The following is a 27,370-nucleotide window of genomic DNA, read 5'->3' on the forward strand; positions in this document are numbered from 1 at the left end:
GTAGAGGTGGAGCCGGGAGCGCACCTTGCCCCGGAGAAGCCGGAAGCGCCAGCGGACTGGGGACACTTACCTGTTGAGCCTTTGCATACAGGTAAAGGCTCCACGTCCTGAAGGTCCGGTGCGCAGATTCCCAGGTAAGGCCCACCCTAGGCCGTGGAACATGTTTCCTTCCCAACCCCGGCGCGTCAGCTCACCTTCGTTTAGGTTAGAGGGTCCGAGTGCACCTCTGCACATCTGGTAGGAGATCACAGGGAAGTGGCGGCCTCACGCCCTTCCTCCCCTTTTCCCCAGCGGGTGCCGGTTCCCCTTCATGGAGCCCTCCAGGGAGGCTGACCCAGCTTTGCCCACAGACTGACCGACCTTGGGGAGGACACCTACCCACTTGGGTACTGAATGGCCTCACTTGAAAAGCCAGGTCTGGCCATTCACTGCCCTGCGTGATGCCCAGGGAGTGAATCTGGGAAGTTAAGGTGACCCTTTGTCTCTTTCAGGTTAACAGAAGTGCTTACCTGAGCTGAGGGATGTAGTTCAGTGCCCCTGCTCTCCCCTAGCATGGGCCAGATCCTGGGTTTGAGTCTTATCACTACAGAAGCAGGAGAGAAGTAAGAGGAGAGAAGAAAGGCCGAGAGAGAGAGAGAGAGAGAGAGAGAGAGAGAGAGAGAGAGAGAGAGAGAGAGAGAGAGAAGAGGGAGAGAAAGGAAGAAAGAGAGAAAGGGGTGTGGAGAGATGGCTTAGCGTTTAAGGTGCTTGCCTGGGAAGCCTAAGGTCCCAGGTTTGATTCCCTGGTAACCACGTAAGGCACATGGTGGCACATGCGTCTGGAGTTTGTTTGCAGTGGCTAGAGGCTCTGGCATGACCATTCTCTCTCTCTCCTAATTAAATAAAAATAAAATATTTTTAAGAGAGAAGGAAGGAAGGGAGAGAGGGAGGGAGAAGAAAAGATACTCACCTTCTGATCTCAAATAGAAAGCCTCTCCCTTCCCTTGTCCAAATCTGGAGACCTAGGCAAGCTGACAGCTCAGACCCAGGGCAGCTGATTCTGGCTCCCCTGTGGTAGAGGTGGGCTAACCTGGAAGCCTGTGTGTATTCCCAGCTTGGGGTCTGAGGCTTGAGCAAGACACCCCTCCAGGCCTGCCTGGAATTCACCTGCCCATCTTGTAAATTGTGGGGTCCCCACCAGGCAGGGCCTTGTATACCAAGTTACTATGTCTAAGCTGTTGACCACAAGCAGAGGCATTGTCCTCAGGGCTAGGCTGGGTGAGTGGGGCTGTCACGATGCTTTTGTTAGGTGACATATTGGACATTTATTGCGTGACAGAGCTCTGTGCAAATTACCCCATCCATCATTCACACCTACCTGATCTTATTCCCACCTCAGAAGCAAAAACTAAGACTTAACGCTATGAAGCGACAGCCAGTTACAGAAGTCACAGCTAGTAAGTGACAGAGCGAAGATTAGAACCTAGGCAGTCTGGGGTGCTTTCACCCACAGTGCCTTACTGCCACCCATGATCTGGTCACCTGGCAATAGACCCTTGACCCAGGACATCAGAAGGATAGGGGCGGGGCCAGATGAACAGGAAATTGGAGGATGGGACTCAGATGACTTGGAAGGGAGAGGTGTCAGTGAGTCCTGAGACCCTCAGCAGACCAGACTTCCCAGAGCGGTGGTGTAGGCAGAAAAGGTCCTCTGATGGAGGCACTTCAACTCCTAGGTAAGCAGTATTCTAGACTCTCAGGACATTTGAGCAGAGTCTGAACTGAAGTCTCTATGTCATCCAAGGGAAACTGAGGGCAGCAAGTCAGTTATCTGAGGCTACTCCATAAGTGGATCTGAGTAGGATCCCCGTAGTAGGATCTCAGGTACCTAGCTGTGGGTTCTCAACTAGGGCTTTTGTCCCTAGGAAATATCTCATTTTGTTTGTTTGTTTGTTTGTTTGTTTGTTTGTTTGCAGTCAAATCCAGGGTCTTGCTACCTGCAAGGCAAGGCAAGCACTCCACGACTGGGTTACATCCCCAGCACCCTTGGGTGACAGTTAACATTCGGACATCATTTGGTTGTAGCCCATATCCAGTGTTTAACTGGCTACTCTCTTACAATGTACATCCCCGACACTCCCAAGTGAGAATTTCCTGGCCTCAACCAGAAAGTAATGGTGAAGTTGAGATGCCAAACCTGTCACCCTCTCTTCCATGCCAGTTCTTTTGCACCTGGCAGGGCAGATAGCTCAGGTGTGGATACTCCAGCTGATCAGACCTTTGTCCTAACCCCTACTCTGTGCCTCCTTGGCTCACTCCCTTATTCCTGGAAGCTTTCTACACCCTCCCTGCTTTTCCTGGCCTCACTGATCTGGTGCCCTGCCCATCAGATAGATATCTATCTTGGTCATTCTGTCTGTCTCCTCAGACCTACATAACTCTATAATCACAGAGTTTAGTGTTGGGGAGAAACCAGAATGCATGTTTCTACCTCCGGCCCACTGAGTACCTTGCAGATAAAATAGTTATTGGATTTGAATGACATCAGAGAGCCAAAGAATTTCATTTTACCATTATTGCCTTAGCAATTCAAATCATACTCATCTGACATAGACTGGAGAAATCTAATGCTTAGTGTACCACCAAAAACAGGGAAAAGAGCCAGACATGGTGGCACATGCCTTTAATCCCAACACTTGGGTGACAGAGGAAGGTGGATTGCCATGAGTTCAAAGCCATCCTGAGACTACATAGTTAATTCCAGGTCAGCTTGGGCTAGAGTGAGACCCTACCTCAAAAAAAAAACAAAAAAACAAAAAAAACAAAAACAAACAAAGCCGGGCGTGGTGGCGCATGCCTTTAATCCCAGCACTTGGGAGGCAGAGGTAGGAGGATCACCATGAGTTTGAGGCCACCCTGAGACTGCAGAGTTAATTCCAGATCAGTCTGGACCAGAGTGAGACCCTACCTTGAAAAACCAAGAAAAAAAAAAGGGGGGGGGGAGTCAGGAGCTGGAGAGCTTTCTCAGTGGTTAAGGCACTTGCTTGCAAAGCCTAAGAACCCAGGTTTGATCCTCCAGTACCCACATAAAGCCAGATGCACAAAGTGGCACATGCATCTGGAGTTCATTTGCAGTGGCTGTAGGCCCTGGCATATCCATTCTTTCTTTCTCTGTCTCTCTTATAAATAATGAAATACAGCCGGGCGTGGTGGCGCACGCCTTTAATCCCAGCACTCGGGAGGCAGAGGTAGGAGGATCACCACGAGTTCAAGGCCACCCTGAGACTACAGTTAATTCCAGGTCAGCCTGGACCAGAATGAGACCCTACCTCGAAAAACAAAACAAAACAAAACAAAATAAATAATGAAATACTGAAAATAAACCAGTAAGGATAGCAGCATTCCCCAAGAAATTCTATTCACCAGGGTCCTATCATTCTGGCTTTCCCAAAAGTAAGCTGAGGACTGAACACTGAGACACTCTTCTCACTGAAGGACACCACCTGAAGGTCTTGTTAAAGTGCAGCAGTGGGGCTGGAGAGATGGCTTAGCAGTTAAGGTGCTTGCCTGTGAAACCTAAGGACCCAGTTTTGATTCTCCAGTTATCTAGATGCACATCGTGGCACATGCTTCTGGAGTTCGTTTGCAGTGGCTAGAGGCCCTGGCACACCCACTCTCTCTCTTTCTCCATCTCTTTGTATCCAATAAATAAATAAATAAAAATAATTTTTAAAATGCAGCAGTGGATTTCGGAGGGCTCAGTTGGACCGACATTTACATGTTGCTAGCACGTTCATCTGTAATGCTGATGCTGCTGGTCCATGGACTGCCCACAGCCAAGGGCAGCGCATCACAGAGCTATGCAGAAGTGCCTGCGGGCTGGGCTGCCCTCTCTGCAGACAACTGCTACGTGCTTTGGGGAGTATAGACTGGTAAGGAGTCAGGAGACCTGAGTCATAATCTCCCTTATACACACACACACACACACCTATGCCCTGTGATGTTAATAGACCTTAGATAAGTCACTTAGCTCCTTTAAGGGGTGATCTTGAAACCCTGTGCTGCAGAGGTTCTGGTATAGGGTCTGTGGAGGTGTTATATGGTCTGAGTTCCAGCATCCAGGTGGGCAACAGTTGGTCACTGGTCTGGCTAGCATGGCAGGTTTTAGCAATCAAAGCTGGTGAGTGTGGGTACCATGTCAGCTTGATAGTGACTCTTATTGGTGAGGGGGTACCATGTCAGCTTGATGGTGACTCTTATTGGTGAGGGGGTACCATGTCAGCTTGATGGTGACTCTTATTATAGCCCTGTCTTTTCTTTGCTGCTACTATGGCTTCCAGCTTTTGCCTCACCCAGCCCCACCTGATGTGGGAGAGCTGGAGGGACCAGTCTGGCTGGCGAAGGAACAACTGTGGCCCAGCCTGAGGCCTGAATATGGGAGTTGCAGTCTGAAGCCAGGGGCTGAACACAATGACCTGGAGACACTGGGGCTTTAGGCCTGACCTGCCAGGTGGGCCATGGGCAGACATACTACAGAAAAACTGCAGAGGAATTTGGTGTGGTGCCTTAAGCTTACAGGGGAGATCCCAACTTGGTGTCAGGCCCCAGGAATAGGGTTAAGCAGAGCTGTAGGTACTTTTTTTTTTTTTTTTTTTGGTTTTTCGAGGTAGGGTCTCACTCTGGCTCAGGCTGACCTGGAATTCACTATGTAGTCTCAGGGTGGCCTCGAACTCACGGCGATCCTCACAGCGATCCTCCTACCTCTGCCTCCCGAGTGCTGGGATTGAAGGCGTGCGCCACCACGCCTGGCCTTTTAGGTACCTTTTGTGATCCTCTCCATTGTCCTCCATATATCAGCCACAATGGCCCAACAAGGTCCTTCTCAAGTACGAGGACCAGGAGGCAGCAAGGCAGCTCAACCCATTTCTCAAGTGGAAAACACTTATTTTTGGATTGTCAGCTACTCCCTAGCAGGGCCTTAAACTTGATTTATCAGGAGGCTTGCCCCCCACTGCCCGCCTTGTTCTGTTTCCACAGTTGAGTCTTCTCATTGGTTCGTGCCAAGGGCTCTTGATATGAGCCCATATTGACCGGGTTCTCTCCTTATAGTCGGAAGACCCTGGCCAAGTCGTTCAACCTCCCTTGGCCTCAGCTGGCTCATCCATAAACAGGCATAATAACACCCACTCTGCCAGCCTTGTAGGGTTGTTGTGAAGCTTAAATGAGCCATGCCCACGGAGCCCATGGTCATTACTGAGTCATAGCATTTAGAGGCGTGAGCGTCTAGGTACTGTTTGACACCGAGCCCTTATTTTTACAGATGTGGTGAAGAGCACAGCTGGCTACCCGAGGATCCCGTGGCAGGACAGCAGTCCAGACAGAGCTAAACCCACGTCTCCGGGAGTTCCTCCTACCCCATAGCTGCCAAGACTGGAGAGACACACTCCCTGTCCAGGGGGTGGACACAACTTAAGCCAGCAATAGCCATGAACTATGTGGGGCAGCTGGCAGAGACTGTGTTCGGGACAGTGAAGGAGTTATACCGGGGCCTGAACCCCGCCACGCTGAGCGGCGGCATCGACGTGCTGGTGGTGAGGCAGGAGGATGGCTCCTTCCGGTGCTCACCCTTCCACGTGCGGTTCGGCAAGCTCGGTGTCCTGCGGTCCCGGGAGAAGGTGGTGAGTGTTCTGGTCCCCAGGCTGGTCACCACCGGGTGGGTTTTGGAAGACAGGGAGACCACTGCAGTCCCAGGAAAGGATATGCCTGCCCCCCCCCCCACCTTCTCTTGTATTGCCATAGATGTCTTGTCTGGGGCAGAACAAGGTGCTGCAGCTATCCAGCCTGGTTTCACCTTCCTAAGACCTCATTCATGGTCTTGCCAAATAGCCCCTTGGGTCTTTTCTTTCTTTCTTTATTAGTTTTCTGCATGTGTGTGCAGTAGTGCAGGTGGCGGTGTGTGCGTGTGTGTGTGGCGTGCATGCACGGCATGGAGGCCAGAGGAGCTTGCCTCGCCCTTCCTCTACTGCTTGTTGACTCGTTTCCTTGAGATGGAGTCTCTCGCTGAAACCGGAGCTGCTGTTTTCAGTCAGACTGGCTGACCAACAAACCCCAGGAATTCTCCGATCCCCTGTAAGACTGGGGTTTCAGGCATGTGTTGGCCATGCCCAGCTGTTTACCTGGGTGCTAGGGACTCAAGCTCAAGGTGAATCGGGTCCTCATGCTTGTGTGGCAAGCGCTTTTACCCACTGAGTCATGTCTCCAGCCCTCATCTCTTGTTTTTGAGAATGGACAAGTTCTTACGTCCCTGTGCAGCTGGTAGGATGGTTTGGGACACTAAGTAAAGAGGAACTGATAATGCAGCCTTGAGCTCAAGTATGTGGGGACACTCCAAGGTTAGGTCTTCAGTAGGGCCATACTGGCTGCCTCGGGCTCAAATAAACATGACAGCCTTCCATTAGCACTGAGGTCCCTGCACGTGTGAAGATAGCTATGGTCGCTCCAGGCTCCATGTGAGAACGTTCCCAGATCTTGATAGGAAAGGGTAACCTGTGGGAGACAGGGTAACTCAGAGGTCAGAGGTTAAGCTGGGTTGGGGAGGTGGCTCAGTGGATGTCCCCAGAACCCGTATCAAACAACAGTGAGTGTCTGTAATCCCAGTGCTCCTGTGGAGAGAGTGGGAGGTGGGGACCAGAGAACCCCTGGAAGCTCGCAGGTCAGCTAGCCTGGCTCACGCAGTGACTGACAGAGACCCTGACTCAAACAAGATGGAAGGTGAGGACCGCCAGCCGACAGGGTCCTCTGATCTCCACTTGTGTACTGCCTGCACACACGTGTACACGTGCACTTGCACACAGACACACGCTTGAAAAAGAAACAGGAGCCGGGCATGGTAGCTCACGCCTTTGATCCCAGTGCTCGGGAGGCAGAGGTAGGAGGATCGCTGTGAGTTCAAGGCCACCCTGAGACTACATAGTTAATTCTAGGTCAGCCTGGACCAGAGTGAGACCCTACCTTGAAAAAAAAAAAAAAAGAAACAGGGCTGGAGAGATGGCTGAACAGTGAAGGCACTTGACTGCAAAGCCTAATGACTCAAGTTCAGTTCTCCAGTATCCACGTGAAGCCAGATGCACAGTGGCACATGCATCTGGAGTTCATAGGCAGCTGTGGGAAGCCCTGGTGCACCCATTCTCTTTGTCTCTCTTCTTGCAAATAAAAATATATCTCATATGTGTGTATATATATATATATGTGTATATATATATATATATAATATTATGTGTGTATATATTATATATATAATATATACACACATAATATGAAACAGTTGGGCTGTAGATAGACCTTTTGGGTTTTAGAGACTCACTTGCTCTTAGGCCACGTCTTCATAAATTACGTACCTCCCTCCCAGACTCAGTTTCCTCATCTATAAAGTGGAGATCACAATAGGAGCTACTGCAAAAGGTGTTATTGTGAAGTTAAACAGAATAACCTATACAAAACATTTAGCTAAGGGCCCAGTGAGAGGTAATTCTCACCAGTGTTCATGGAGTCAATACCTGAGGACTAAGATGAAGGGGAAGAGACCTGCTCTGGTGGGGTACGGGAGAGACAGGAACACAGAAACCAAAGCGATCAACAAGTGACCACGTATGCTGAGGTCTGGGAGAGAGATCAAGCACTTCACAGTGAGGGCAGGCAGCAGTGTGTCTCCATGGGCACAAGCACCTGTGATGTGACTGGGTGCTCCTCCTAACTACTTCTCTTGTAGGTGGACATTGAGATCAATGGAGAGCCAGTGGACTTGCACATGAAGCTGGGGGACAGTGGGGAGGCCTTCTTCGTACAGGAGCTGGACAGCGATGAGGTGAGGGTCACCGTCTTAGCTTGTGCCTGCCTCTACTGCTTTACTGGGGCCCCTAGGTAAGACCTCGGGATTCGTTACTGTGCCTGCCCTTTGGAGCACCACCTCATCAGAGGTATGATGTAAGAAGGTCAATTGGAGTTGACCCTCATGAGAGAAAGGAGCCAGTTAGGGCTTGATTTACTTCCTGGGAAGTTGGGCAAGGTCTCTGAAGGGTAACCCCTGAGCTGGACCAAAGGGGTAGAAAAGAGGCCTTCCTTGGAAGCTTGGAGAAGATGAGGACAGCAGTGCTGGGAAGGTCAGGCTTGTTCTAGGCTGTTGCTAGCTCCAAGCAACTGGAACACAGAAGTGGGTGTTCGTGTGTGGGAAGAGGGGTGTTTGCAGAAGGGAGGCGGGGCCCAGCACAAGTCAACAAGAGTCTCAGCTGCTTGAACTTGATTCGCTTTAATGGAGCCCCTGCTGTAAGCCAGACACACTATGCGGCAGACTCAGACCCCTAGCTTCAAAGAAAGTTCCAGACTGTTTTGAAGGACAGGCACATGAACAACTGATGAGGGAGCCACCGGGTCATCAGAGGTCAAGGCAAGCTTCCTGGAGATGGGGGCACTTGGCCGAGTCTTAAAGCAGAAGTCAGAGTTCCCAGGAGGTGATGAGAGTCTGAGGCCCAGGTTCCTGCCTGGCCTGGTGGTTCACTGAGCGGCGTCCCAGATTGGACTGCCTCACCACTGTTAGGGAGCTCCGTGGACAGCCATGGGAAGAAGACCATGCTGCCCAGCCTTCCTGACCCTCAGTGAGCTCACTGTGGGGCCCAGAATGACCTGGTGTGTCTAGCCCGCTCAGCTCTGCCCCTGGCTCCACAGGAAGACGTGCCTCCCCGCCTGTGCACCTCGCCCATCCCATGGGGAGGCCTGTCTGGCCTCCCTTCAGATTCCCAGATTGGCACAGCCAGTGAGCCCGAGGGCCTCATCCTCACCGGGCGGAGGAAGAGGAGACGCAGGAGGAAAGCCAGGAAGAAGGGGGACGCACTGGCCACTGGTTCCAGCTCCGAGGAGGAGGCGGGCCCCGAGAGCGAGCCGTGCATGCCGGAAAAAGCAAAGCCAGAGTCCCCGAGGTGTGTAAGGGCCAAGCGGGGGTGCCAGCCTGGATCCAAGCGCTGTGTCCTTCGCTGATGCTGTGTGACTCTGAGGGACGATGGCCTTGACCGCTGTGGCCTTTGTTGCTTTACCTCCTCTGCTCGTGATCTCCAGGCTCCCATCCCCTGCTTGGGGTGTCCATCTCTGTCAATAACCATTTCCTTGTACACCCCCACCCCTGCAGCGTTCAGTCGGAAGGGGCGTCTTCACCACAGCCCAAAGACATCTACCCGTACTCAGATGGCGAGTGCTCCGCTCAGTCCAGGTAAGCATTCAGATGGGTGCCAGGCTGGGATTCCTGACCCCGGGTTCAGCCCACATCTTTATGAGTGGTTCAGAAGCTACTCAGTGGTTTTCATGTCCATTTGAATTTCTCTTGTGTAAAATATTCCCAAGTCTTCTGCAAATTTTTAATTTTTGTGTTTTTCTTTTTGCCATTTTAACCAGTTCAGAGTGTACAACTCAGTGGTATTCAGTCCATCTACAAAGTTGTACAACTGTCAAAGCTTTCTAGTCCTAGGACTTCACATCACCCTGGAAGGAAACCCTGTCTCCATTAAGAAGTTGCATCTTGCTTTCCTACATGAGTTTTGGGGTTTTTATTTTATTTGATTTTTATTTATTTACTTGACAGAGAGAGAGAGAATGGGCACTCCAGGGCCTCCAGCCACTGCAAATGAACTCCACATACATGTGCCCCCTTGTGCATCTGGCACGTGTGGGTCCTGGGGAATTAAACCTGGGTTCGTTGGCTTTGCAGGCAGGTGCCGTCACTGCTGAGCCATCCCTCCAGCCAGGTTTTTGGGTTTTTGAGCCTCATGCTCAAGCTCACCTTGAACTCCTGGTCCTCTTGCCTCTACCTCCAAAGTGTTGAGGTCCCACACTCAGCTTGTTGGGTTTAATGTGTGTGTGATAGCACGTGTGGGCATGGGTAGGTACACGTGCATTTGAGTGTGCAGACACGTGGAGGCCAGGGGACACCGAGTGTCATTCCTCAGGAATGTCGTGCACATCTTTTGAGACAGGGGCTCTCACTGGTCTGGAGGTCACCGACTAGGGTAGGCTAGCTGTCCAAGAGCTCAGGGGTCCTGTCCTCTTCACTCTGCCTCCCCAGTGCAGAACCTTGCTACCACGCCTTGCATGTTCACATGGTTACTGAGGATCAGACTCAGGTCTTCGTACTTGTAAAGGAAGCATTTTAGTAACTGAGCCATTCGCTTAGCCCTGTTTGGTCGTTTTTCATTTTTTAAAACTGGCTTACCAGCCAGGTGTGGTGGTGCACACCTTTAATCCCAGCACTTGGGAGGCAGAGAACCCACTACATAGTGAATTTGAGGTTAGCCTGGACTAGAGTAAGACACTACATCAAATAAAAAAAATTTAAAAAAAAAAAGGTTTACCACCAGGTGTAGTGGTACAAACCTTTAATCCCTGTGCTCACAGTCTGAGGTAGGAAGATCAATGTAAGTTCAAGGCCTGCCTGAAACTAACATGGTGAATTCCAGGTCAGATTGAGCTAGAGAGGGAACCTACCTCAAAACAAATAAAAGGTTGGGGGGGGGGTACCTTCTGTTGCAGACAACTTCAGGTTTGCTGAGAGAACTTCCAGACCAGGCACAGTTATGGAGGGAGGGATTTATTGAAGTTTACAGAGCCAGGGGAAGTTCCATAATGGCAGAAGAAGCTGGCCTTGCCAAACACAGAGAGAGAAGCCATAAGCCAAAAGCCACACAGCACACTTCAGGAACTCCAGGAGGGACCCACCACCACACCTTAGGGCTGGACCCTAAGATCCGCCCAGTGACACCACCTCCAGCCAGGTGGCTGCAGATCCAAACTACAAACTAAGCACACACTGAATATATTGGGGGCCATCTAGTCAAACTACCACACTTTTTTTTTTCTCTCTTGGTTTTTCAATGTAGGGTCTCCCTCTAGCCCAGGCTAACTTGACTTGGAATTCCCTATGTAGTCTCAGGGTGGCCTCAAACTCATGGCGATTCTCCTACCTCTGTCTCCCGAGTGCTGGGATTAAAGGCGTGCGCCACTGCTCCCGGCTACCACACTTCCTAATTGCTGGTTTACAGGAGTTGTTTATGTATATGTATGTGCTCATATGCTCTTTGTGGCGTGTGTGTGCTTGTGTATGTGTGTGTGTGTATAGTGTACGCATGTGTACGTACCCTGACAATGCTCTATGAGCCTGGCTGCAGTAAGGGACACTTACCTGTGGCTCACTGGGTGGCCTACTCCATCACTCTTCAACCCGATCTTATTTTGAGCCAAAGTCTCTTACTGATCCCAGAGCTTGGTGGGTTTTTTTGGTTGGTTTGGTTTTTGTTTTGGAACCTAGGAATTTCCCTGGTCTCTTTCTCCTTTGCGGGACTGGAATGACTGGGTGTGCGTGGCCGTGGCCACAGCCAGCTGGTTACATGGGTTCTTTTTTTTCAGGGCCTCAGGGCCTAATGCTTGCACAGGAAGTACACCTACCTCCTGAGCCATTTATCCAGCCCTGTACACTCTTTATGTCTCTACATATTCTGGATTTAACGCAGGCATAAAGACATTTTGAGATATTTTTCTCCTAGGTTGGTCTGGGTGACTGGGAGGGACAGTGTCTGAGTCCTTGCTCTTCGCAGCCTCTCACCAGTTGAGCGAATGTCCCCGAAGAGTGACTCTGAGCTAGAGGTTCGGACTCCAGAGCCTAGTCCCCTGAGAGCTGAGTCCCACATGCAGTGGGCCTGGGGGAGACTGCCGAAGGTGAGTTTCCCCGTGTGAGCCTCAGCCCCTGCCTTCCAGAGGCCCCCGTGCCCCAGGCCTGGAGTGACTGACGGTCATGCCATCTCCCCCATTGCTTTGTGGGACACAGAAGGCAAGTCCTGAAACCCGCCCACATCTTCCCTTATTTGACTAAAGGTGGCGAAAGCCGAGTGGCCTGAATCCTCTGTGGTCCCCGAAGGTGGCACCAAGGCAAGCTCCCCTCTTCTGGAGGGCCCTGGCACTTCCTCCACCTCAGTGGCTGGCTTGGACCCTTCGGGACCCCCAATCCTGCCATCAGGGGCCAATGCTGACCTTCATCATGATGTGGAGTCCCACTGCAGGGAGACTCTGGTGGCTCTCTCTCTTCCTGCCCCAGAGAGCAAGGGAACCAAGGCTCAGGAGTCCAGGGGTGCAGGCCACCCTCCTGCCACTAAATCATGGAGCTGGGCCACTTTGGAGAGCTCTACTCCCTCCGGGTGGCCAGAGGTCTCAAGGGGGAAAGGTGAGTGGTGGCTGGGTCTCTCACACGATGTTTGGCCAGCACTCACGGGGCTCACAGTTTAGTGGGAGAGGCAAGTGACTTGGCTATAGATAAGGAAGGCCATAACATGGGCCACGTGGGACAGAGCAATCAGTTGGAATGCGGACGAGTTAAGTCATGCTGGTAGGAAAGGACTTTCTGCGTGGGTGATATTGTAGCTGAGATGTGGATAGTGAAGACCCAGCTGAAGGAGGGACAGGGTAAGAGAACTCGAGGCAGAGGACGCAACACGGTTCAGGCTCTGAGGCGGGAGAGAGGTTTCAGGCCTAGGAACTGAGGGCAGCTGAGTGTTGAGCAAGGGGGGCCGGGCAGAGGCTGAGATAGGTAGCCAGCTTGGGGTGAGAAGGGCTTAGACCACGCCTGGCTCCCGGTTAGACTGTGCCCAAGATGGGTGGGAAGCCCCTAGCTTGCCCTGTCCAGCTGAATGGCCACTGGCTTGTAAGAGATTATTTAAAATTAATTTGGCAGGAGCTCTTTGTACTTTCTTTTCTTTCCTCTCTCTTTTTACATTTCCTCCAAGCCCACCACGTGGGTTCTGAGACACAATGTGGGTATATTCATTTTCCTTCCCTTGGTTCTATACTTCCCTCAATAAATATAATAATTCAGTAATTTAAAAAATTAAATAATTAAAATTGAATTTTGAATTTCAATTTCTTCTTCACACTAACCCAACATGAAGTGGGCTCCTTAGCCACAGTGGCTGCTGTGCGGAACAGTGCAGCCATGGGACGTTTCTGTCATCGAAGAGAATTCTGTCCAACAGCACCACCTTGGGGCATTCAAAGGCAAAGGGTTGCATATTGCTCATGCCAGTGAGCCCGTATTTAGTCTGTGGGTGCTCCTTCCTCTGCCCGCCCTCAGGCACCCTGAAGAGAAGCCAGCACCTGGGTCCCAGCGACATCTACCTGGATGACTTGCCGTCTTTGGACTCTGAAAATGCAGCTCTTTACTTCCCACAGAGGTGTCTGGGTGCCTTGGGATGGGACTCGAGGGATTGGGGCCTGTGGAGCCAAAGGTCCACCGTTGATTCCCCGGAAGGAGTGGGGATCCTCCCCTCCCCCTTCTTTGCATCTATATCATTGCTGACCCCTTTACCTCCAGTGACTGTGGCATGGGGGCCAGGAGGTGGAGTGAACCCAGCAGCCAGAAGCTCCTGGGGAACCCCAACGCTGAACTCATGCCAGATGACACTCCAGACTCAGTGGACACAGTAGCACTATCCCTCTGTGGTGGACTGGCTGACAGCCGGGACATCTCCCTGGGTAGGTTCGACCATAAACTCCAGTCCTTCCAAAGATTAATGTACAGCTAGCTAGGGGTCAGGGAAAGGTGTTGGGTGGAGGGGGAAGCCCTGAGAATATGGTTAAGGGCATGTGGGAGACCCCAGAGACCAGCAGCAGGTGGGGAAGATTGTCAGGGACCGAAGGAGGTGGGGGAGGATGTCCAGGAATCAGAGAACAGGGAAGGCCCTCAGAATCTCAGGGAGTGGGGAGATTCCACCAGGGAAGGTGAGAACACCTCCAAGGACCAAAGGAGAGTGGGGAGGAGCCCCAACAGTCAGAGGAAGATAAGAAAGACTCCAGGAGGTCAGAGGAGAGCAGAGAAAGGTTCCTAGGGCCTATGGGAAGGAGGACTCCCAAGAGCTGGAGGAGGGTAGGGACGACTCCTTAGGATGAGACAGCACAAATGCAAGGCTGGACTTCCTTGCCATTCTCTACCCTTGTCCCACATCCTTGTGGTGCAAAAGCTTGATGCCAAGCCTTGATTTATCCTGTGACTCCCACAGTGAGAACGGGTGCTAACAGCTACAGGAAGGGAAGGAAGGAATCTTGCCAGGTCCAAGTGCCAGCCAGCATTGCTGGAGGCATGTGGGAGAGTGTGGGGAGCCTGGAATCCCATGGGACATGTGGATGTGGTAGCCTCACCCCTCATTTTCTGCCTCCGTACCCAGAGAAGTTCATGCAGCACATGGTCTCCTACCAAGACCTCACCCAAAACCCTGGGCTCCTGGACGACCCGAATCTGGTGGTGAAAATCAATGAGAAGTGAGTACCAGGCTTTTTTTTTGGGGAGGGGGGTGGTTGCTGATAGCCTGAGAGCCACCTGCTCCTTCATACCTTCACAGCTGTTGCAGCCCTAACACCCCCATTATATCTTTCCAGGCACTACAACTGGGCTGTGGCTGCCCCCATGATCCTTTCTCTACAAGCCTTCCAGAAGAACTTGCCCAAGGTAAAGCTCAGAACTTCACTGGGGCTCTAGAGTTCCTTGGCAAGGAAACGGAGAGTGAGCAGAGATGGGCCTGAGGGCTTGTGGCTGCTGCCTGGCATAGGACGCATGCTGACACAAAAGGCAGAGGTCCCCAACATCTCACTCATCCTGTGCGGATGCACCCACACTTCCCTGGGATTCTTGGCCATGGTCGGATCTGTTGAATTTGGACTTTACACTAAAGGAACCCCGAGTAAACCAGGGGAGGATAAACACCCAACTGATGCCTACATTTGGATAAGCCTTCCCCAGGAGGATTCTGGATCTGAAAGATGAGGCTTGGGAGTTGAGGTCTCCCTTGTCCCCTTTCTTTCCCTGTGACCATCCCTTCAGGCTGTGCTGAGAGGTCACTTGCTCCCTTGATCGGCCCACATCTATTATAAGTGTGTACCATGTGTCGTATTCAGAATGGGGAGTCATGAGTTCAGCAAACTCCCCACCCTTTAGAAAGACAGAGGTCGTCCCACCTGGGCTAGCTGGGCCCTGGCTGGTCCACCCCAAGCCCGTGTCCTCCTGATTTGGGTTGCCCGTTCTGCATCTGTATGATACTGTTGTGTCTCCCAAGAGGGCCTCCCCTGGCCTCTCCCTGGGAATAGGAAGCACACATCTAATTGAATCAGTGTTCTCCTCCAAGTCACGGTGCAACAAGCAGACAGTGATATGAACACACAGAGACGGGGGCTGTTCATGGGATGCGATCGCTAATCTCAACCTGTCTTGGAGATTGAGGGGTGTCCTGGCTATAGACTGTCCATCCTGTTGCCACTAGTTTGCCTCATGCCTGGGGTATCAGTCCTGGAGAAACTCTCAAAGAAGCCCTACCCACGGTTACTCCAGCAGGGAGCTAACTTGTGAAATCTGGAAGTGGCTAGGCTCAGGGTCGGGGACGGGAGTGGCCCTTGGTCTCCCATGCATAACTTGGAATCCTCGCGGGACAGGTGAACGTGTTTCCTTAGCCATGGGGTGTTTTGTTTGTTTGTTTTGTTTTTTCAAGGTAGGGTCTCACTCTAGCCCAGGCTGACCTGGAATTCACTATGTAGTCTCAGGGTGGCCTCAAACTCATGATGATTCACTTACCTCTGCCTCCCAAGTGCCGGGATTAAAAGCGTGCACCACCACGCCCAAGTAGCCTGGAGGTTTTGACAGCTCCTTGCTTTAGGGTGGGACTGAGACTCTGGGTGCCCAGGGTTCCCAAGGGCAACATAAGGTAAGCTTGTGCAACAAACAAAGAACTTCTCTGCCCGTCATCTGCCCACCCGCAGAGCACCGTGGACAAGCTGGAGAAGGAGAAGATGCCCCGGAAGGGTGGGCGGTGGTGGTTTTCCTGGCGACGAAGGGACTTCCCGGCAGAGGAGGTGGGTGGCTATGGTCACAGGGCAGGGCTGGCCCAGGCCAGGATGCGGGGTTTGCTAATAGACGTCCTTCCCACAGCGCAGTGCCCAGCGGGACAAAACCTCGAGCAGGCAGCAGCAGGGGTGAGTGAGTTGGATCTGCTGGTGCTGAAGCCTGGGAAGGAGGGTCGAGGGGGCCGGGGGCGGAGCCAGAACCCCTCCCCCAGCTGTGGTTCTTTGCCACCTCCCCCATCACTTCATTTCCCAAGAAATGGTCCCCCTGCCCAGCTGAGAAAACTGAGACCTAGAAACGTATCAGACGTCCCTCAGTCAGGAAATGGCGGGGCTGGAACTGGCACGACCTCTTGGCCTGGAAAAGAAGCTACTGTGCTGAAAGCTGGGCCTCTTCACAACCCCCGATCCACAGAGGCCAGCTTACTTGGCCTTCCTTATTGTCACCTTGGAAGTGACCCAGCCACCCAAGTTTGGGGTAGAGGATGACTAAGGACGGGCTGACCAAAGTCAAAAGGAGTAGGACTAGGAATAAGCTCCAGGACGCATGCTTGGGATTGTAAGAAACTCTGCTGGGCATGGCCTGCAGAATACATGGAGGCCGGGTGGCTTGGGCCTCCATCTTAGCGTCGTTCTCGTCCACCTGGGTGAGACGTCCCATACAGGTGGCGCCTAGAAACAGGACGGCCTCCGGAGTGACGGAGTCAGACAAGCCCCAGGCTGCTCCTGCTGTGGGAGGAGGAGGCTTAGCTCCTACTTCAAAAGAAGGGCCTTTGGCTGGGGGAGGCGACCTGAGCCTAGGTGTGCCCACAGAGAGAAGACAGAGGTTCTGAGCACCGATGACGATGCCCCAGACAGCCCTGTGATCCTTGAAGTCCCCTCCCTGCTGCCCTCCGCTCCAGCCTGCAGTCCTACCTACAAGAAGTCCCTCCGCCTCTCTTCGGATCAGATCGTAAGTGTGTGTGGGTGTGTGTGTGTGCGCGCGCGTGGGTGTGGGTGTGTACTTGTTCCTGTGTGGAGAGGGTGAGTCTGTCAGGGTCAAGCTCAGATACAGGTCACCAAAGGCCAGAATCTCAGGCAGCTTGCCTGATGGACTCTGCCTGAATACCCCTAGGGCCGGGGTTTGGGCTCACTTCTTCACATGCCAGCTTATTTCTGTGTCACAAACTCTGACCAGAAGCATCCTCTTGTGTGCTAACATTGTGACTTGCAGTGAACCCTGGGTCCGACCCTAGGACCCACAGTCAAGGCACCAGTGCTGACAACAGCCCCAGAGTTTTGGCAACGCCGGTTCTTCACAGCACGGGGTCCCTGAGCTCTGTGACTGGTGGCTCGCCCTGTGGCTCCGTGGCCAGAGAGGCATTCACGTGGCTCTGACCAGCCTGGTCAAGCCATCTACTTGGTACTCTGGGGCACATGTCCAGTTTAGGCTAAGCTAGGGTATAGACATCACTGGCTGTGGTGGGCAGCTGTCCCCGTCTTTCCCTCTGTATCACACACATCTTCCTGGAATATTGGGTCAGGCATCCTTGCCCCAGAAGAGGACTCCCTGTGACAATCCCACAGAGCCTTTCCCCCAACCTGAGGAGTGGGGTGTCTCCTTGCCAAGACCAGCCCTTGCCTTGAGGCTGCCATAGAAACCTGGGCAGTGTCACCAGGCATGGCTTGTCTGAAATTCTTGCCATTCAGAGCTCCTGTGCTTGGCACCATGCAGGACTCTGGGCAGCATGGATGCCTTCTGCTCATGTAGATGTGTGTGTTTGGCTGTAGTCAGACTCTGAGTTTTGGGAAGGGTCTCTGAGCTGAGAGAGAGGAGGATGAGAGGCTTATGGGGATCAAAGACCACAGCTCGGGTAAAAAGAGGTGGATGATACCTTGCTCTGGCCAATCACACCATCCCCCTTTGTTCTCAGCGGTGTCTGAACCTGCACGAAGGTGCCAACGACGTGGTCTTCAGCGTGACCACCCAGTACCAGGGCACCTGTCGTTGCAAGGCCACCATCTACCTGTGGAAATGGGACGACAAGGTTGTCATCTCTGACATCGATGGTACCATCACCAAGTGAGGCCCAGCTGTGGGGAGGCTGTGGGGAGGGCCTGGGGACTTGCCTCCCTCTGTGTTGGGTGGATGGCGGCAGCGCGGAAGGGCTCTCCTTTCCTTTCCACCGGGCGAACCTGCCCAACGTGAAAGCCTGGCAGGGCATCCGGAGTGACACTCCCTTCCTGGCTACAGGTCAGATGCTCTGGGCCACATTCTGCCCCAGCTGGGGAAGGACTGGACACACCAGGGCATCGCGAGTCTCTACCACAAAATCCACCTGTAAGTGTGAGGCTGAGGCTGGGCTAGGGAGCCTAGCTGGAGGGGAGGGAGTTCACAGGATGTCTTAGACCACACTGATCTCTTCCCATGAAGCCAGCCAGTCTTGGGTCCCAGCAAAGTCCAGAAGGAAAGAAGCTTGGCAAGTGCACAGAGCACCGAATCCTTCCTCCTGGTCCTTAGCTCTCCCGTGAGCTGTCTGCCTGCTAACCACAGGACTGTGTCTAGGCTAGACAGCTGCTGGGGCCACCTCACAATGCCTGGTCCATCCTCCTCCCCCATGTCCCCTCCCTGCAAAGCTATTTGGGGTTTGAAGACCAGAGCCTCAGAGCTGAGCTTGGCTGACAGAAGCCAAGGGAGCTTTAGGAATGGTTGGCATCTAATGGCTGTGTGCCACCCACAGAAACGGGTACAAGTTCTTGTACTGCTCAGCGCGGGCTATCGGCATGGCTGACATCACCAAGGGCTACTTGCAATGGGTGAGCGAGCACGGCTGTGGTCTCCCCAAGGGCCCCATCCTGCTGTCTCCCAGCAGCCTCTTCTCCGCTCTTCACAGGTAACCACCCCGTGAACAACACAAGCCCACAGCCTCTTCAGGGGAGGGGCAGGAGGATTCCCAGCTAAACCCAGGCTTGCTGTATGGGTGGGTATTGGCCAGGGATGGGTAAGACCCCATGTCACCTGGCCCTGCCTCCCCCTCTGGTTTCTGCCTCTCCTTGGCCCTCTTCCCTGCTCATGGCTATGTCTGCCCCAGGGAGGTGATCGAGAAGAAACCTGAGGTGTTCAAGGTTGCCTGCCTGAGCGACATCCAGCAGCTGTTTCTGCCCCATGGACAGCCCTTCCATGCTGCTTTTGGGAATAGGCCCAACGTGAGTGTCTCTCTCCCTGCAGCTCTCCTCCGTCCCCCGTGGGCCTCAGATCCACTGCCCTTATCCACCCTGTCTCCCACAGGACGTCTTCACGTACCGGCAGGTGGGCCTCCCTGAATCTCGCATCTTCACCGTCAATCCTCGGGGAGAACTCACCCAGGAGCTCATGAAGAACCACAAATCCACGTGAGGCTCCATGTCCCCCATTCACCTACCATGTCCCCACACCCAGTCTCTCCCAGGACCCCAATTTCACCTCCACCCCTGGAACGGGTCCTGGTGGACCACTGGGCCTGCGCTGGCTGTAGGAGAGAGGCCGTGGCCCGGGGGACGGCTCAGGCTCTCAGCGTCGCCCGCGTCGCCTTGCAGGTACACGCGGCTCGGGGAAGTGGTTGAGCTCCTCTTCCCACCTGTGGTCCGTGGCCCCAGTGCAGATCTGGCCGACCCTGAATACAGCAGCTTCTGCTACTGGCGTGAGCCACTGCCGCCGGTGGACCTTGATGCCCTGGCCTGAGCCTGCCATGCTGCCCTGGCCGTCCTTGGTCTGGCCCAGGATCCATGAGGGAAACCAGGATTGGAAAGTAGGTGCCATGGGGCTGACACACTGAAGGAGAGGAGAGGCTGCAAGTTCAGTGGGCACCTAGAGAACCTCCTCCCCTCCGTAAACTGCAGGGGTGAGGCAACTACCCCTAGGCCTCAGTGCAGCTCTGACCTCCAACCATTAAGTCTGTCACCAAAGCCCTTTCAGGGTTCTCTATGCCCTTGACAGGTGTGTACCTGCCACCCTGGGACCTCGCCTCCACTCCTGCTAGAGGAGGTCTCACGGTGATCTGAATGTGCAACGAAAGGGGTGTCGGCAGGTAGCGGCAGGTGGCTGACTGACGTCTGGGAAGAACAGAGCTCTTGCCCCCTTTCTGGGAACCTAGATTACCCTTCAAAGCCAGATGTCCACCTGATCCTGATCCTGCCCACAGTTCCTGGGTGGCACCCTGGAATCTCACCTCCAAGCCTGGGTGCCGGAACAGGACCCCCTCTGACATCAGAGAAGGGGAATTTGAGGGTCATCTAAGGATTGAGAAGTGTGGCTCCTACTTTCCCATCCCTACCACCCCTGTTCTTCTTGGCACTTTCCAAAGACACAGCCCCAAACCTGGTGTTTGCTGACAGCTTTGCCCTGTTGCAGCTTCTGTTGGCCAGGCCAGTGCCCAGCTGCTAAGTGAGCTCTTGTCCAAGGCACTGTGGGACACAGGGTGACAACCATCAGAAAGCAGCCTTCCCTCCCACTAACCTTGCTGAAGACGACTTGAAAGTGGGATAAAAAGCTTTAATCCAGAACCTGCCATCAAACACCATCAGAGTGGAGGCCACAATACCGAGTGTCAAGAAGCCAGAAGGCAGGGCTGAGGGAACCTGAAAGCAGAAGTGGGAGGCCCGGGCTGCTGTTGGGGGAAACTGAGGACCGAAGCCTCAGCACAGATGGCGTCCGTCTCCAGGAATTTCTTGGGCCTGAGAAGCACTGGTTGTTTTCCACTTGTTCCTTGATTGTTTCTGACATAAAAGTTCTCACCAGCTTGTGAACATCCTGGCGGGGCTGGAGTTTCTTGGGTTTCATTAAAAAGCACAGCCTACTCCTCTTTTCGTTCAGCTATGACCGCCTCCTCAGGAATCGGGCTCCTTTGGGCCTTAGAGGACTCTGAGGCTATTGTTAGTAAGAGGTACTGATGTGAGGGTCGAGGAGGAACCTTCTCCTAACCCAAAGGAAGAAGACCGCATAGGCACCAGCATGACATGGAAACTTCAGGTCTTTTGGGGTGGAGGAAAGGAAAGGGATACACCGGAGAGGGATCTCCAGACACCAGACACCACTTGGTTCTACTTCTTTCCTCTGGTAATGTACAGCTGCCTATGCCCTCACACTGAGGAGCAAAAGGAATAAAGAGAACTCTCTACCAGGTCTCTGAGCTTTCGTTTTATCCGAAAGGCTGCATGAGGGGCTGGAAACCTCGGGCAGTTCAGAAACAGCACCTGTGAAGCTGCCACCTGTGAGGTTTCCTGCAGAAGCCTCGTCCAGATGTCCAAGGGCAGAAACAAAGTGACAAGAGAACAGATGCCTCCAAGGGGTGCAGCTGTCCCTGATGGGCAGGTCTCTGTCTGAGGCCTGGCCTGGAGAGCTTGGCGCATTTGCTAACTCCAGTAGTCCACACAAGAGCAAGTGAAGACCATGCAACGTGCCACGCTGAAGTTCACCTCGTTCCTTAGGCATAATGTTCTGACCTTGACTCTTTTTGATTGTTTTTGTTTCCTAAGACAGGATCTTCTGCAGCCCTCCCTGCCTCTTAATCCCGAACTGTCCACACTGCAGCACCAAACGTGACATGTGCTGCCTGGGACCGGCCTTTCATCAGATGGCCTCTGGGCTGGTCAGGGGAGGCTGGGAGATGCTGCTGTGTAAAGTTGGGCTCTGGGATGATGTTCCCAGGGTTGGTGTGATCTGGGCTTTCGATTCGGTCCAGCCTTGCCTAGTTAGCTCGCCTTGGCCTCACCTCGGCCAGCTGGGCCCGGCAGTCCAGCAGGTCATCTTGGAGTCGGGCAATGTCCTGAGTGTGCTGGGCCAGCGTCCGGTTCAGCTGGTCCACGTAACCCCACAGGCCCTCCCTGGACCTGAGCTGTTCAATGGGCAAACCGTCCAGGCGGGTAGCCAGCCGGCCCAGTCTCTCACACGTGCTCTCCACTTGTGCCACCCGCTGGTCAAAGCGGCCCACTGCATGCTGCAGTTGCTGGGCCGTGTCCCTGCATCGGTTCAGCCCCCCAGCCACGTCGGCCACACCCGTCTTGAGTTGCTCTAGCTCCCCACGCAGGTTCAGCACTTGCCTGCGGCCGGCCTGAAGCCTTGAGCCTTGACTGCTGACCTGCTCCTGGATGGCGTGGACTTCCGCCTCCACCTTGCGCTCTCGCTCATCCAGGGATGTGTTGGCAGCCAAGAAGGCATCCGAGTACTGGCTGACCGAGTCGCTGAGGCCCGTGAGCGACTTGCTCACCGAGTTCAGGTTCACTTTCAACAAAGTGATCTCGCCGCGCAGCGAGCTGCCCGTTCCCTCCGCCAGCTGCCCTTGGACTTCAGCCATGGTGCCATTGAGCTGCTGGAGCAGAGCTGCGTGGCCGGCCACCTGGTGTAGGAGGGCCTCGCTCCGGCTCTGCCACGTTTTTACCTCTGCCACGAGGTTGTCCAGGACGGCTGAGGTGGTACTGGGGGTGCACGAGGCCTCCAGGGAGACCAGCCGTTGTTCTAACACAGCCAGCTCTGTCTGCACGAGAGGCTGCGCTGACCTGCCCGGGGTGGCGCTAGGGTGGCTCAAGTCCCCCGCCAGTGTGGCCAGTCGCTCCTCTAGGTTCTGCACTCGCTCTTCCAGTGTGGACCCAAAGCCACCCACACCCCAGCCCCGCAGCCCCATCCTCAGACAGCAGCCCCTTGCTCCGTTCTCTGTCCCATTGATGGTCTCCAGGCCCTCAAGCAGCCCATCCACACCCCCCTGGAGCATGGCAGCAGAGAGCCGCGCCAGCTCATTTGTGGCCGGGCTGCCAGGGCTGCCTCGGGCCTCAGAGACAGCCTGCAGGTTCCTCTCGAGGCTGTCCACACGGGCACTGATCAGAGCCAGCCGGCTGCAGCAGCCACTCCCGCCAGCCATGCTCAAGCCTTGCAGCCGAGTGCCCAGCTGGGAGAGCTCCCGACGCAGGGCCAGCTCCCGGCCGTCAAGGCTCTGGTGCAACCTCTGGCTCGTCGCCTGGCCCTCTTCACACTGCCGCCTCACCTCCTGCACGCGCAGGCCACACTCGCTCTGCACGCCCTGCAGCTTCTGCTCAAAGCCATCCAGCAGGCTCCCCCAGAGGCGCCGCAGCCGCTGGTCCACGTACTCCTCCAGCCGGGCCAGGGAGGTCAGCGGGGAGGGCGGCGTCTCGCGGAGCCGCTGCAGGTGCGCCTCGTGACTCAGGGCCAAGCCGCGCACCTCGTCGAGCAGCTGCGCCTTGGTCTGCAGTGTGTTGCTCACCTCTGTCACCTTGTTTAGGATCTCTCCCAGGGCAGGAGTGAGTGGCGCACTGGCTCTGCCCTCTGGCTCCCCAAGCCCCTCGGAGATAACCCCAAAGCCCACGGGGGCAGCAGGAACCCTGGGGTCACTAGTGATCCTGTTGGGATCCTCGTGGCTGGCCACCAGGCCACTCAGAGTACCGTATGCTTGTGCCAGGCGCTGAACATCACCCTCCAGCCGTTCCAGGCGCTCACCAAACAACCCTGGGCCTTTTCTTCCTGGGAAAGAGAAGAGACCCCTGGAGCATCACATGCTTTTCCCTCATGGTGTCTTTGTTGCCGGACCACTGGAGAGGATTTCTGCGTACGCCGGACCCATCCCCTTCACCTTTATGGGGGTGACTGGCGGGAGGTGGGGGGTGGCTAGTGTGGAGGCTGGGTTACTCGCTGTCAGGCCTAATGTGACATGTACTCTTCCTAGCTCTGCCAGAGCTCAGCCAGGCTGGGTCAATCCACTTCCTGCCCTGTCACTGAGACCAAGAAACCAGTGCCCCCCAAACCCCAACACACAAACCCTGGAGAATATCCACAGGCCAACTCACCATGGGGACTGGGGACCTCTCTGCTGTAAGGAGGGTGTCTGGGGCCTGGACCCAGCTGCCCCAAGGGAATGTGGGGCTCAGGCTCTTGCTGGGACAGGGTGGATCCATGGTCTGTGAGATGTTCGGGACAGCCGTCTCCAGTGAGACCAGGGCAGCAGCGCCAGGCAAGGTCTGTCACTGTCTTGTAGCCAACCTTGTACCTGGGTCTGAGCAGGGAGCGGTAGCTGGAAGAGAGAGGGCAAGAGAGCAGGTATGTGGGCTAAAGGTTCCTGCCTGCCCGATGGCATTCAGGAACACCCTTGGACACTGGCACGTGTCTGGAGGCCTCCATGCTGCCTCCAGGGTCTCCTTTTGTGATCCTTAAGGTGACAGAGATGTAGGGTGGGCAGGCCTTTAGGGGGCTGAGCCCTGGGAGTGGAGGATACATCTAGAAACCCCACCAGATCTTGTCTGCCCAGGGAGAAGCCTAGTGGTGATTTTGCCCTGATTCTCCCAAGAACGCTCGATCACCTTTAACTCAAGTTGCCCCGAGAAATTCCACTCAGTGGAACCTCTAAGAACTCTGGGAAGGCTCCAAGCAAGCCCCTTGCAGGTGGAAGAAGCGCTGCTCTGGAGCTGGGCTGACAGCCCCTTTCAGTGCTCTGGGGGTGACTTCCAGCTCCCACCAGCTTCCCTCAATTATTTTCCCACTGCTCTGTAGCCTACTCCAGGCTTTGTTCCCAGGGGCTGATTGATGGGAGAGCTCCTCTTTTTTTTTTTTTTTGGTGTGTGTGTTTATGATGTGCATGCATGCTCATGTGAGCATGTATGTGCCATGGTGCACGTGTGAGGGTCAGAAGACAATTCTGGGTGCTGATCCTAGTCTCCCACCTAACCGGAGGCGGGGTCTCTTGTTCCCCAGGCTAACTGGACTGCGAACTTCTGGGAGCTCCTCCTGTCTCTGTCTCTCTTCTTTCTTTAGGCGCACTGCACTACAGATGCCTGCCTTGCTTTTGTGCGGGCGCTGGGGATCCAAAGTCAGACCCTCACGCCTGTGGGGCCAATTGCTTTATCCCGAGCCATCTCCCCAGCCCAAACTCTGATTTTAAGCAGGGAAAGAAGGCCCAGGGCTCTAGTCAGGGCTCTCCAGAGGCTCCTCGATTTCTTCAGACATGCACCCACCGACACACTAGACACAGGTCTGTTTCCAAACACACACACATTCGTATCTCTCCAAATGCAGTTCCGTGTGTATCCCGTACGCCACGCCGCCTCCCGGTGCCGCCTGCCTGTCTGCTGTACGCTCAGACACTCTGCTTTCCGCCCCTCACCCTTGCCCCACTTTCTCAGGGTCACCACAGACTGACTTGGGTCTGTCACTATGGTATCAACCATCACCTGACCGACCTCTATCCTCAACTCTTCCACAGTCTCAGCCGCTGTCACATCCATTCAACTTTGTGCTTCTTTTGCCCCGCCTCCCTCCAACCCTTTCTCTTGTCCCTCTGTAGTTTCTGGGCTCCAAACCAAGTCTGTCCCTGGGTGAAGCCTTGATGCAAGTTCAAAACCTTGGAGTCTCCCCTGACCCCTCCTTCAGGAGCCCCGGTCCACTTTGTCCCACACAGTGGCTCGTTAGAGCCCAGGGCACTTCAGGTCTTGGATGAGCTGGCGCTGCTCTTAGCTGCAGGCAGGGTTAGGGCTGGTGCATGGGCTGGGTGGACACTCACGTGACTGTCCCGGGACACTTGGGTCCCCAACCACATTGCCGGTACTCAGCCTTTACGTAGGTCTCTGCTCCCTCTTGCAGGATGCAAGTCACGTTCCTGTGTACCACGTAAGCACAGAGGGCCCTGCATGGGAAAATGGTGTCCCTGGACTATCTGGCCCGAGTCCTTACCTTAGCGGTCAAGGCTTCTGAACCGCCCTCACCGACCCCCCCCCCACGCCAGACTACTCCTTCTTCCTCCCCTGATGCAACTTTCCAGACCCCCCCCCCCACCCAGGCTTTGGCCAGACCAGTTCTTGTGCCACCTCTTTTAGGAACCTTATTCTGATATGCCCAGGCCCACTGAGGATGGCGGTGGGCTGGGCATTCTCTTCCAATACCTCACATTCCACTGGAGTTCAAGCTCAGGTCTGAGCGGACCACCGCCTTTTCTACAGCACAAGCCCAAGACCCAGCGGACGCCATCCGCTCTGCGGGTCCAGCCACTTTTGGGAGGAGCCCCACGGGGGTAGCGGGGCCAGGTTGACCACGGGAGTACGGTACAGAGGTGGAGATGCGAGGCACCGGATCCCTGAAACACCCGCGTGCTCCAGGGGTGGACAGTCCCCTTCCTTCTCTCCCTTCCACCTGGTCTGCTGCGCCCAGGCTTTGCGCACAGCGCAGCTGGAAAATGTTATTCGCTGGAAAGGTTTCCGCGGGCACTGCCAGCGTCCCCGCCGCCGCCGCGCCAGGCCCCCTCGCTGGGTTTTTCTTTGCCAACCCCGCAGTCTACAGGAGCGTGAGGGCAAAAGGCTCGGCCGCGGCGCCGTCCCCACCCCCGGCCCCCATCCCCGGGGCGCAGTGGTCTGGAGTCCCCCGGGCCTCGACGCCTCCGCGTGGGTCCAGGCAGGTGGGAGTGGCGTCGCGTCGCACGCGCCGGGGGGACACCCCCCCACACCCCAGCACCCCATCGTCTTCCCGCCGTGGCACAGCCCCGCGCTTACTTGTGTGGCCCGGGGCGCAGCCGGGGGCGCCATCCGGTGGTGTAGAGGCCGTAGCGGGAGGCCCCCGGGGGCGCGGGCCGCGCGAGCAGTGGGGTCCCTTTGGCCTGCGCCCCCGAGAGCAGCGCGGCGACGGCGCACAGCCAGACCTGCAGGCGGCGGCGGCCCATCCCGGTCCGTGTCCACCCGCCCGGCCCCGCGTGATGCCCGTGGCCCGGGATCCTCACGCCACGCCGCGCCGCGTTGGCCCGGGTCCCGCCGCCACTCGGGGGCCCCCGGAGCGCGCTCGCTTGGCGGCTGCGTCCCCGCCGAGTGGCCGGCGCTGCTCGCGGCTGGGGCCGCGAAGGGGAGGCGGGAGGCGGGCTCTGCGCGGATTAGCATAAACTTGGGGCCGCGCCGCTAGCCTGCCTCCGCCAGCCCCCCTCCTCGGCCGCCAGACCCCCGCCCCAGCTCCGAGCTGACTCAGGCGGGGCCGCCGGCATACACGAGGTTGAGACGAGCAGACCACGGGCGCAGAACCTCGGGTCTCCTGGCTGGCCTTTCCAAGACCCACTCGATAGCAGGATACCCAGGTCTTAAAATTCATGTGTATCTGGGTACCGATGTCCGGGCCCTGGAGCCCAAATGATCTATAGTGTGTTTGGGGACACACCAACATTGCTTTCTCAGACACCTTCTAGGAATAAGGGCTCAGACTGTCCACTGTTGAGGGGTGTCCAGGAGATCTGATAACTGCTCCAGTATTCCCTTACCAACCTCTGCAACCCAGTAGTGTGGCCAGGCTGTCCCTCTGGGTCACTGGTAGGTCAGTATTGTCTGTCTCTCTTAGGCATGGGCTGCAGTGGATACCAAGAACCTATCATCTCTTCAACGTAGTCAAGAATGTGCTGTGGGCTGGAGAGATAGATTAGCGGTTAAGCGCTTGCCTGTGAAGCCTAAGGACCCTGGTTCAAGGCTCAATTCCCCAGGACACACGTAAGCC

The 27,370-nt window shown here is 55.0% G+C and overlaps 2 protein-coding genes across 4 annotated transcripts; one reads left to right on the top strand and one right to left on the bottom strand.

The window, feature by feature from the left end:
- Window positions 1–21,031, top strand: Lpin3 (lipin 3). 3 transcript variants are annotated; one of them, XR_006638506.1, is made up of 21 exons: window positions 1–134; window positions 5,300–5,657; window positions 7,748–7,843; window positions 8,701–8,951; window positions 9,158–9,238; window positions 11,613–11,733; window positions 11,890–12,235; window positions 13,139–13,238; window positions 13,379–13,539; window positions 14,229–14,322; window positions 14,440–14,509; window positions 15,811–15,903; window positions 15,980–16,023; window positions 16,705–16,843; window positions 17,805–17,953; window positions 18,125–18,211; window positions 18,612–18,764; window positions 18,963–19,077; window positions 19,160–19,263; window positions 19,447–19,658; window positions 19,847–21,031. XR_006638506.1 is itself a non-coding variant. In XM_045156153.1 (20 exons), exons 2-20 carry the CDS (start codon window positions 5,466–5,468, stop codon window positions 19,589–19,591), a joined length of 2,541 nt encoding a protein of 846 aa, XP_045012088.1. In that variant the 5' UTR covers window positions 1–134; window positions 5,300–5,465; the 3' UTR covers window positions 19,592–21,031. The 3 variants fall into 3 exon arrangements, 1 of the variants encoding a protein (XP_045012088.1); XM_045156153.1 differs by having other exon boundaries at window positions 19,447–21,031; XR_006638507.1 differs by lacking the exons at window positions 19,447–19,658; window positions 19,847–21,031 and having other exon boundaries at window positions 18,612–18,851; window positions 19,160–19,178.
- On the bottom strand, window positions 20,381–26,558 carry Emilin3 (elastin microfibril interfacer 3). Its single transcript, XM_045156154.1, has 4 exons — window positions 26,392–26,558; window positions 25,410–25,532; window positions 23,704–23,927; window positions 20,381–23,380 (listed from the first exon to the last, which is right to left on the bottom strand). Exons 1-4 carry the CDS (start codon window positions 26,556–26,558, stop codon window positions 21,597–21,599), a joined length of 2,298 nt encoding a protein of 765 aa, XP_045012089.1. The 3' UTR covers window positions 20,381–21,596.
- Between the last annotated feature and the right edge of the window lie 812 nt (window positions 26,559–27,370).

Source organism: Jaculus jaculus, chromosome 8, assembly GCF_020740685.1.
Source record: "Jaculus jaculus isolate mJacJac1 chromosome 8, mJacJac1.mat.Y.cur, whole genome shotgun sequence".
Lineage (NCBI taxonomy): Eukaryota > Metazoa > Chordata > Mammalia > Rodentia > Dipodidae > Jaculus > Jaculus jaculus.

Coding starts and splice junctions, on each gene's coding strand:
- Lpin3 (XM_045156153.1), top strand. CDS start 5,466: ATGAACTATGTGGGGCAGCTGGCAGAGACTGTGTTCGGGACAGTGAAG. Junction 11,734..11,889: donor CCTGGGGGAGACTGCCGAAG/GTGAGTTTCCCC, acceptor ATTTGACTAAAG/GTGGCGAAAGCCGAGTGGCC. Junction 17,954..18,124: donor ATCGATGGTACCATCACCAA/GTGAGGCCCAGC, acceptor TCCTGGCTACAG/GTCAGATGCTCTGGGCCACA.
- Emilin3 (XM_045156154.1), bottom strand. CDS start 26,558: ATGGGCCGCCGCCGCCTGCAGGTCTGGCTGTGCGCCGTCGCCGCGCTG. Junction 25,533..26,391: donor CTGCGCCCCGGGCCACACAA/GTAAGCGCGGGG, acceptor TTTCCCATGCAG/GGCCCTCTGTGCTTACGTGG. Junction 23,381..23,703: donor AGAGGTCCCCAGTCCCCATG/GTGAGTTGGCCT, acceptor TCTCTTTCCCAG/GAAGAAAAGGCCCAGGGTTG.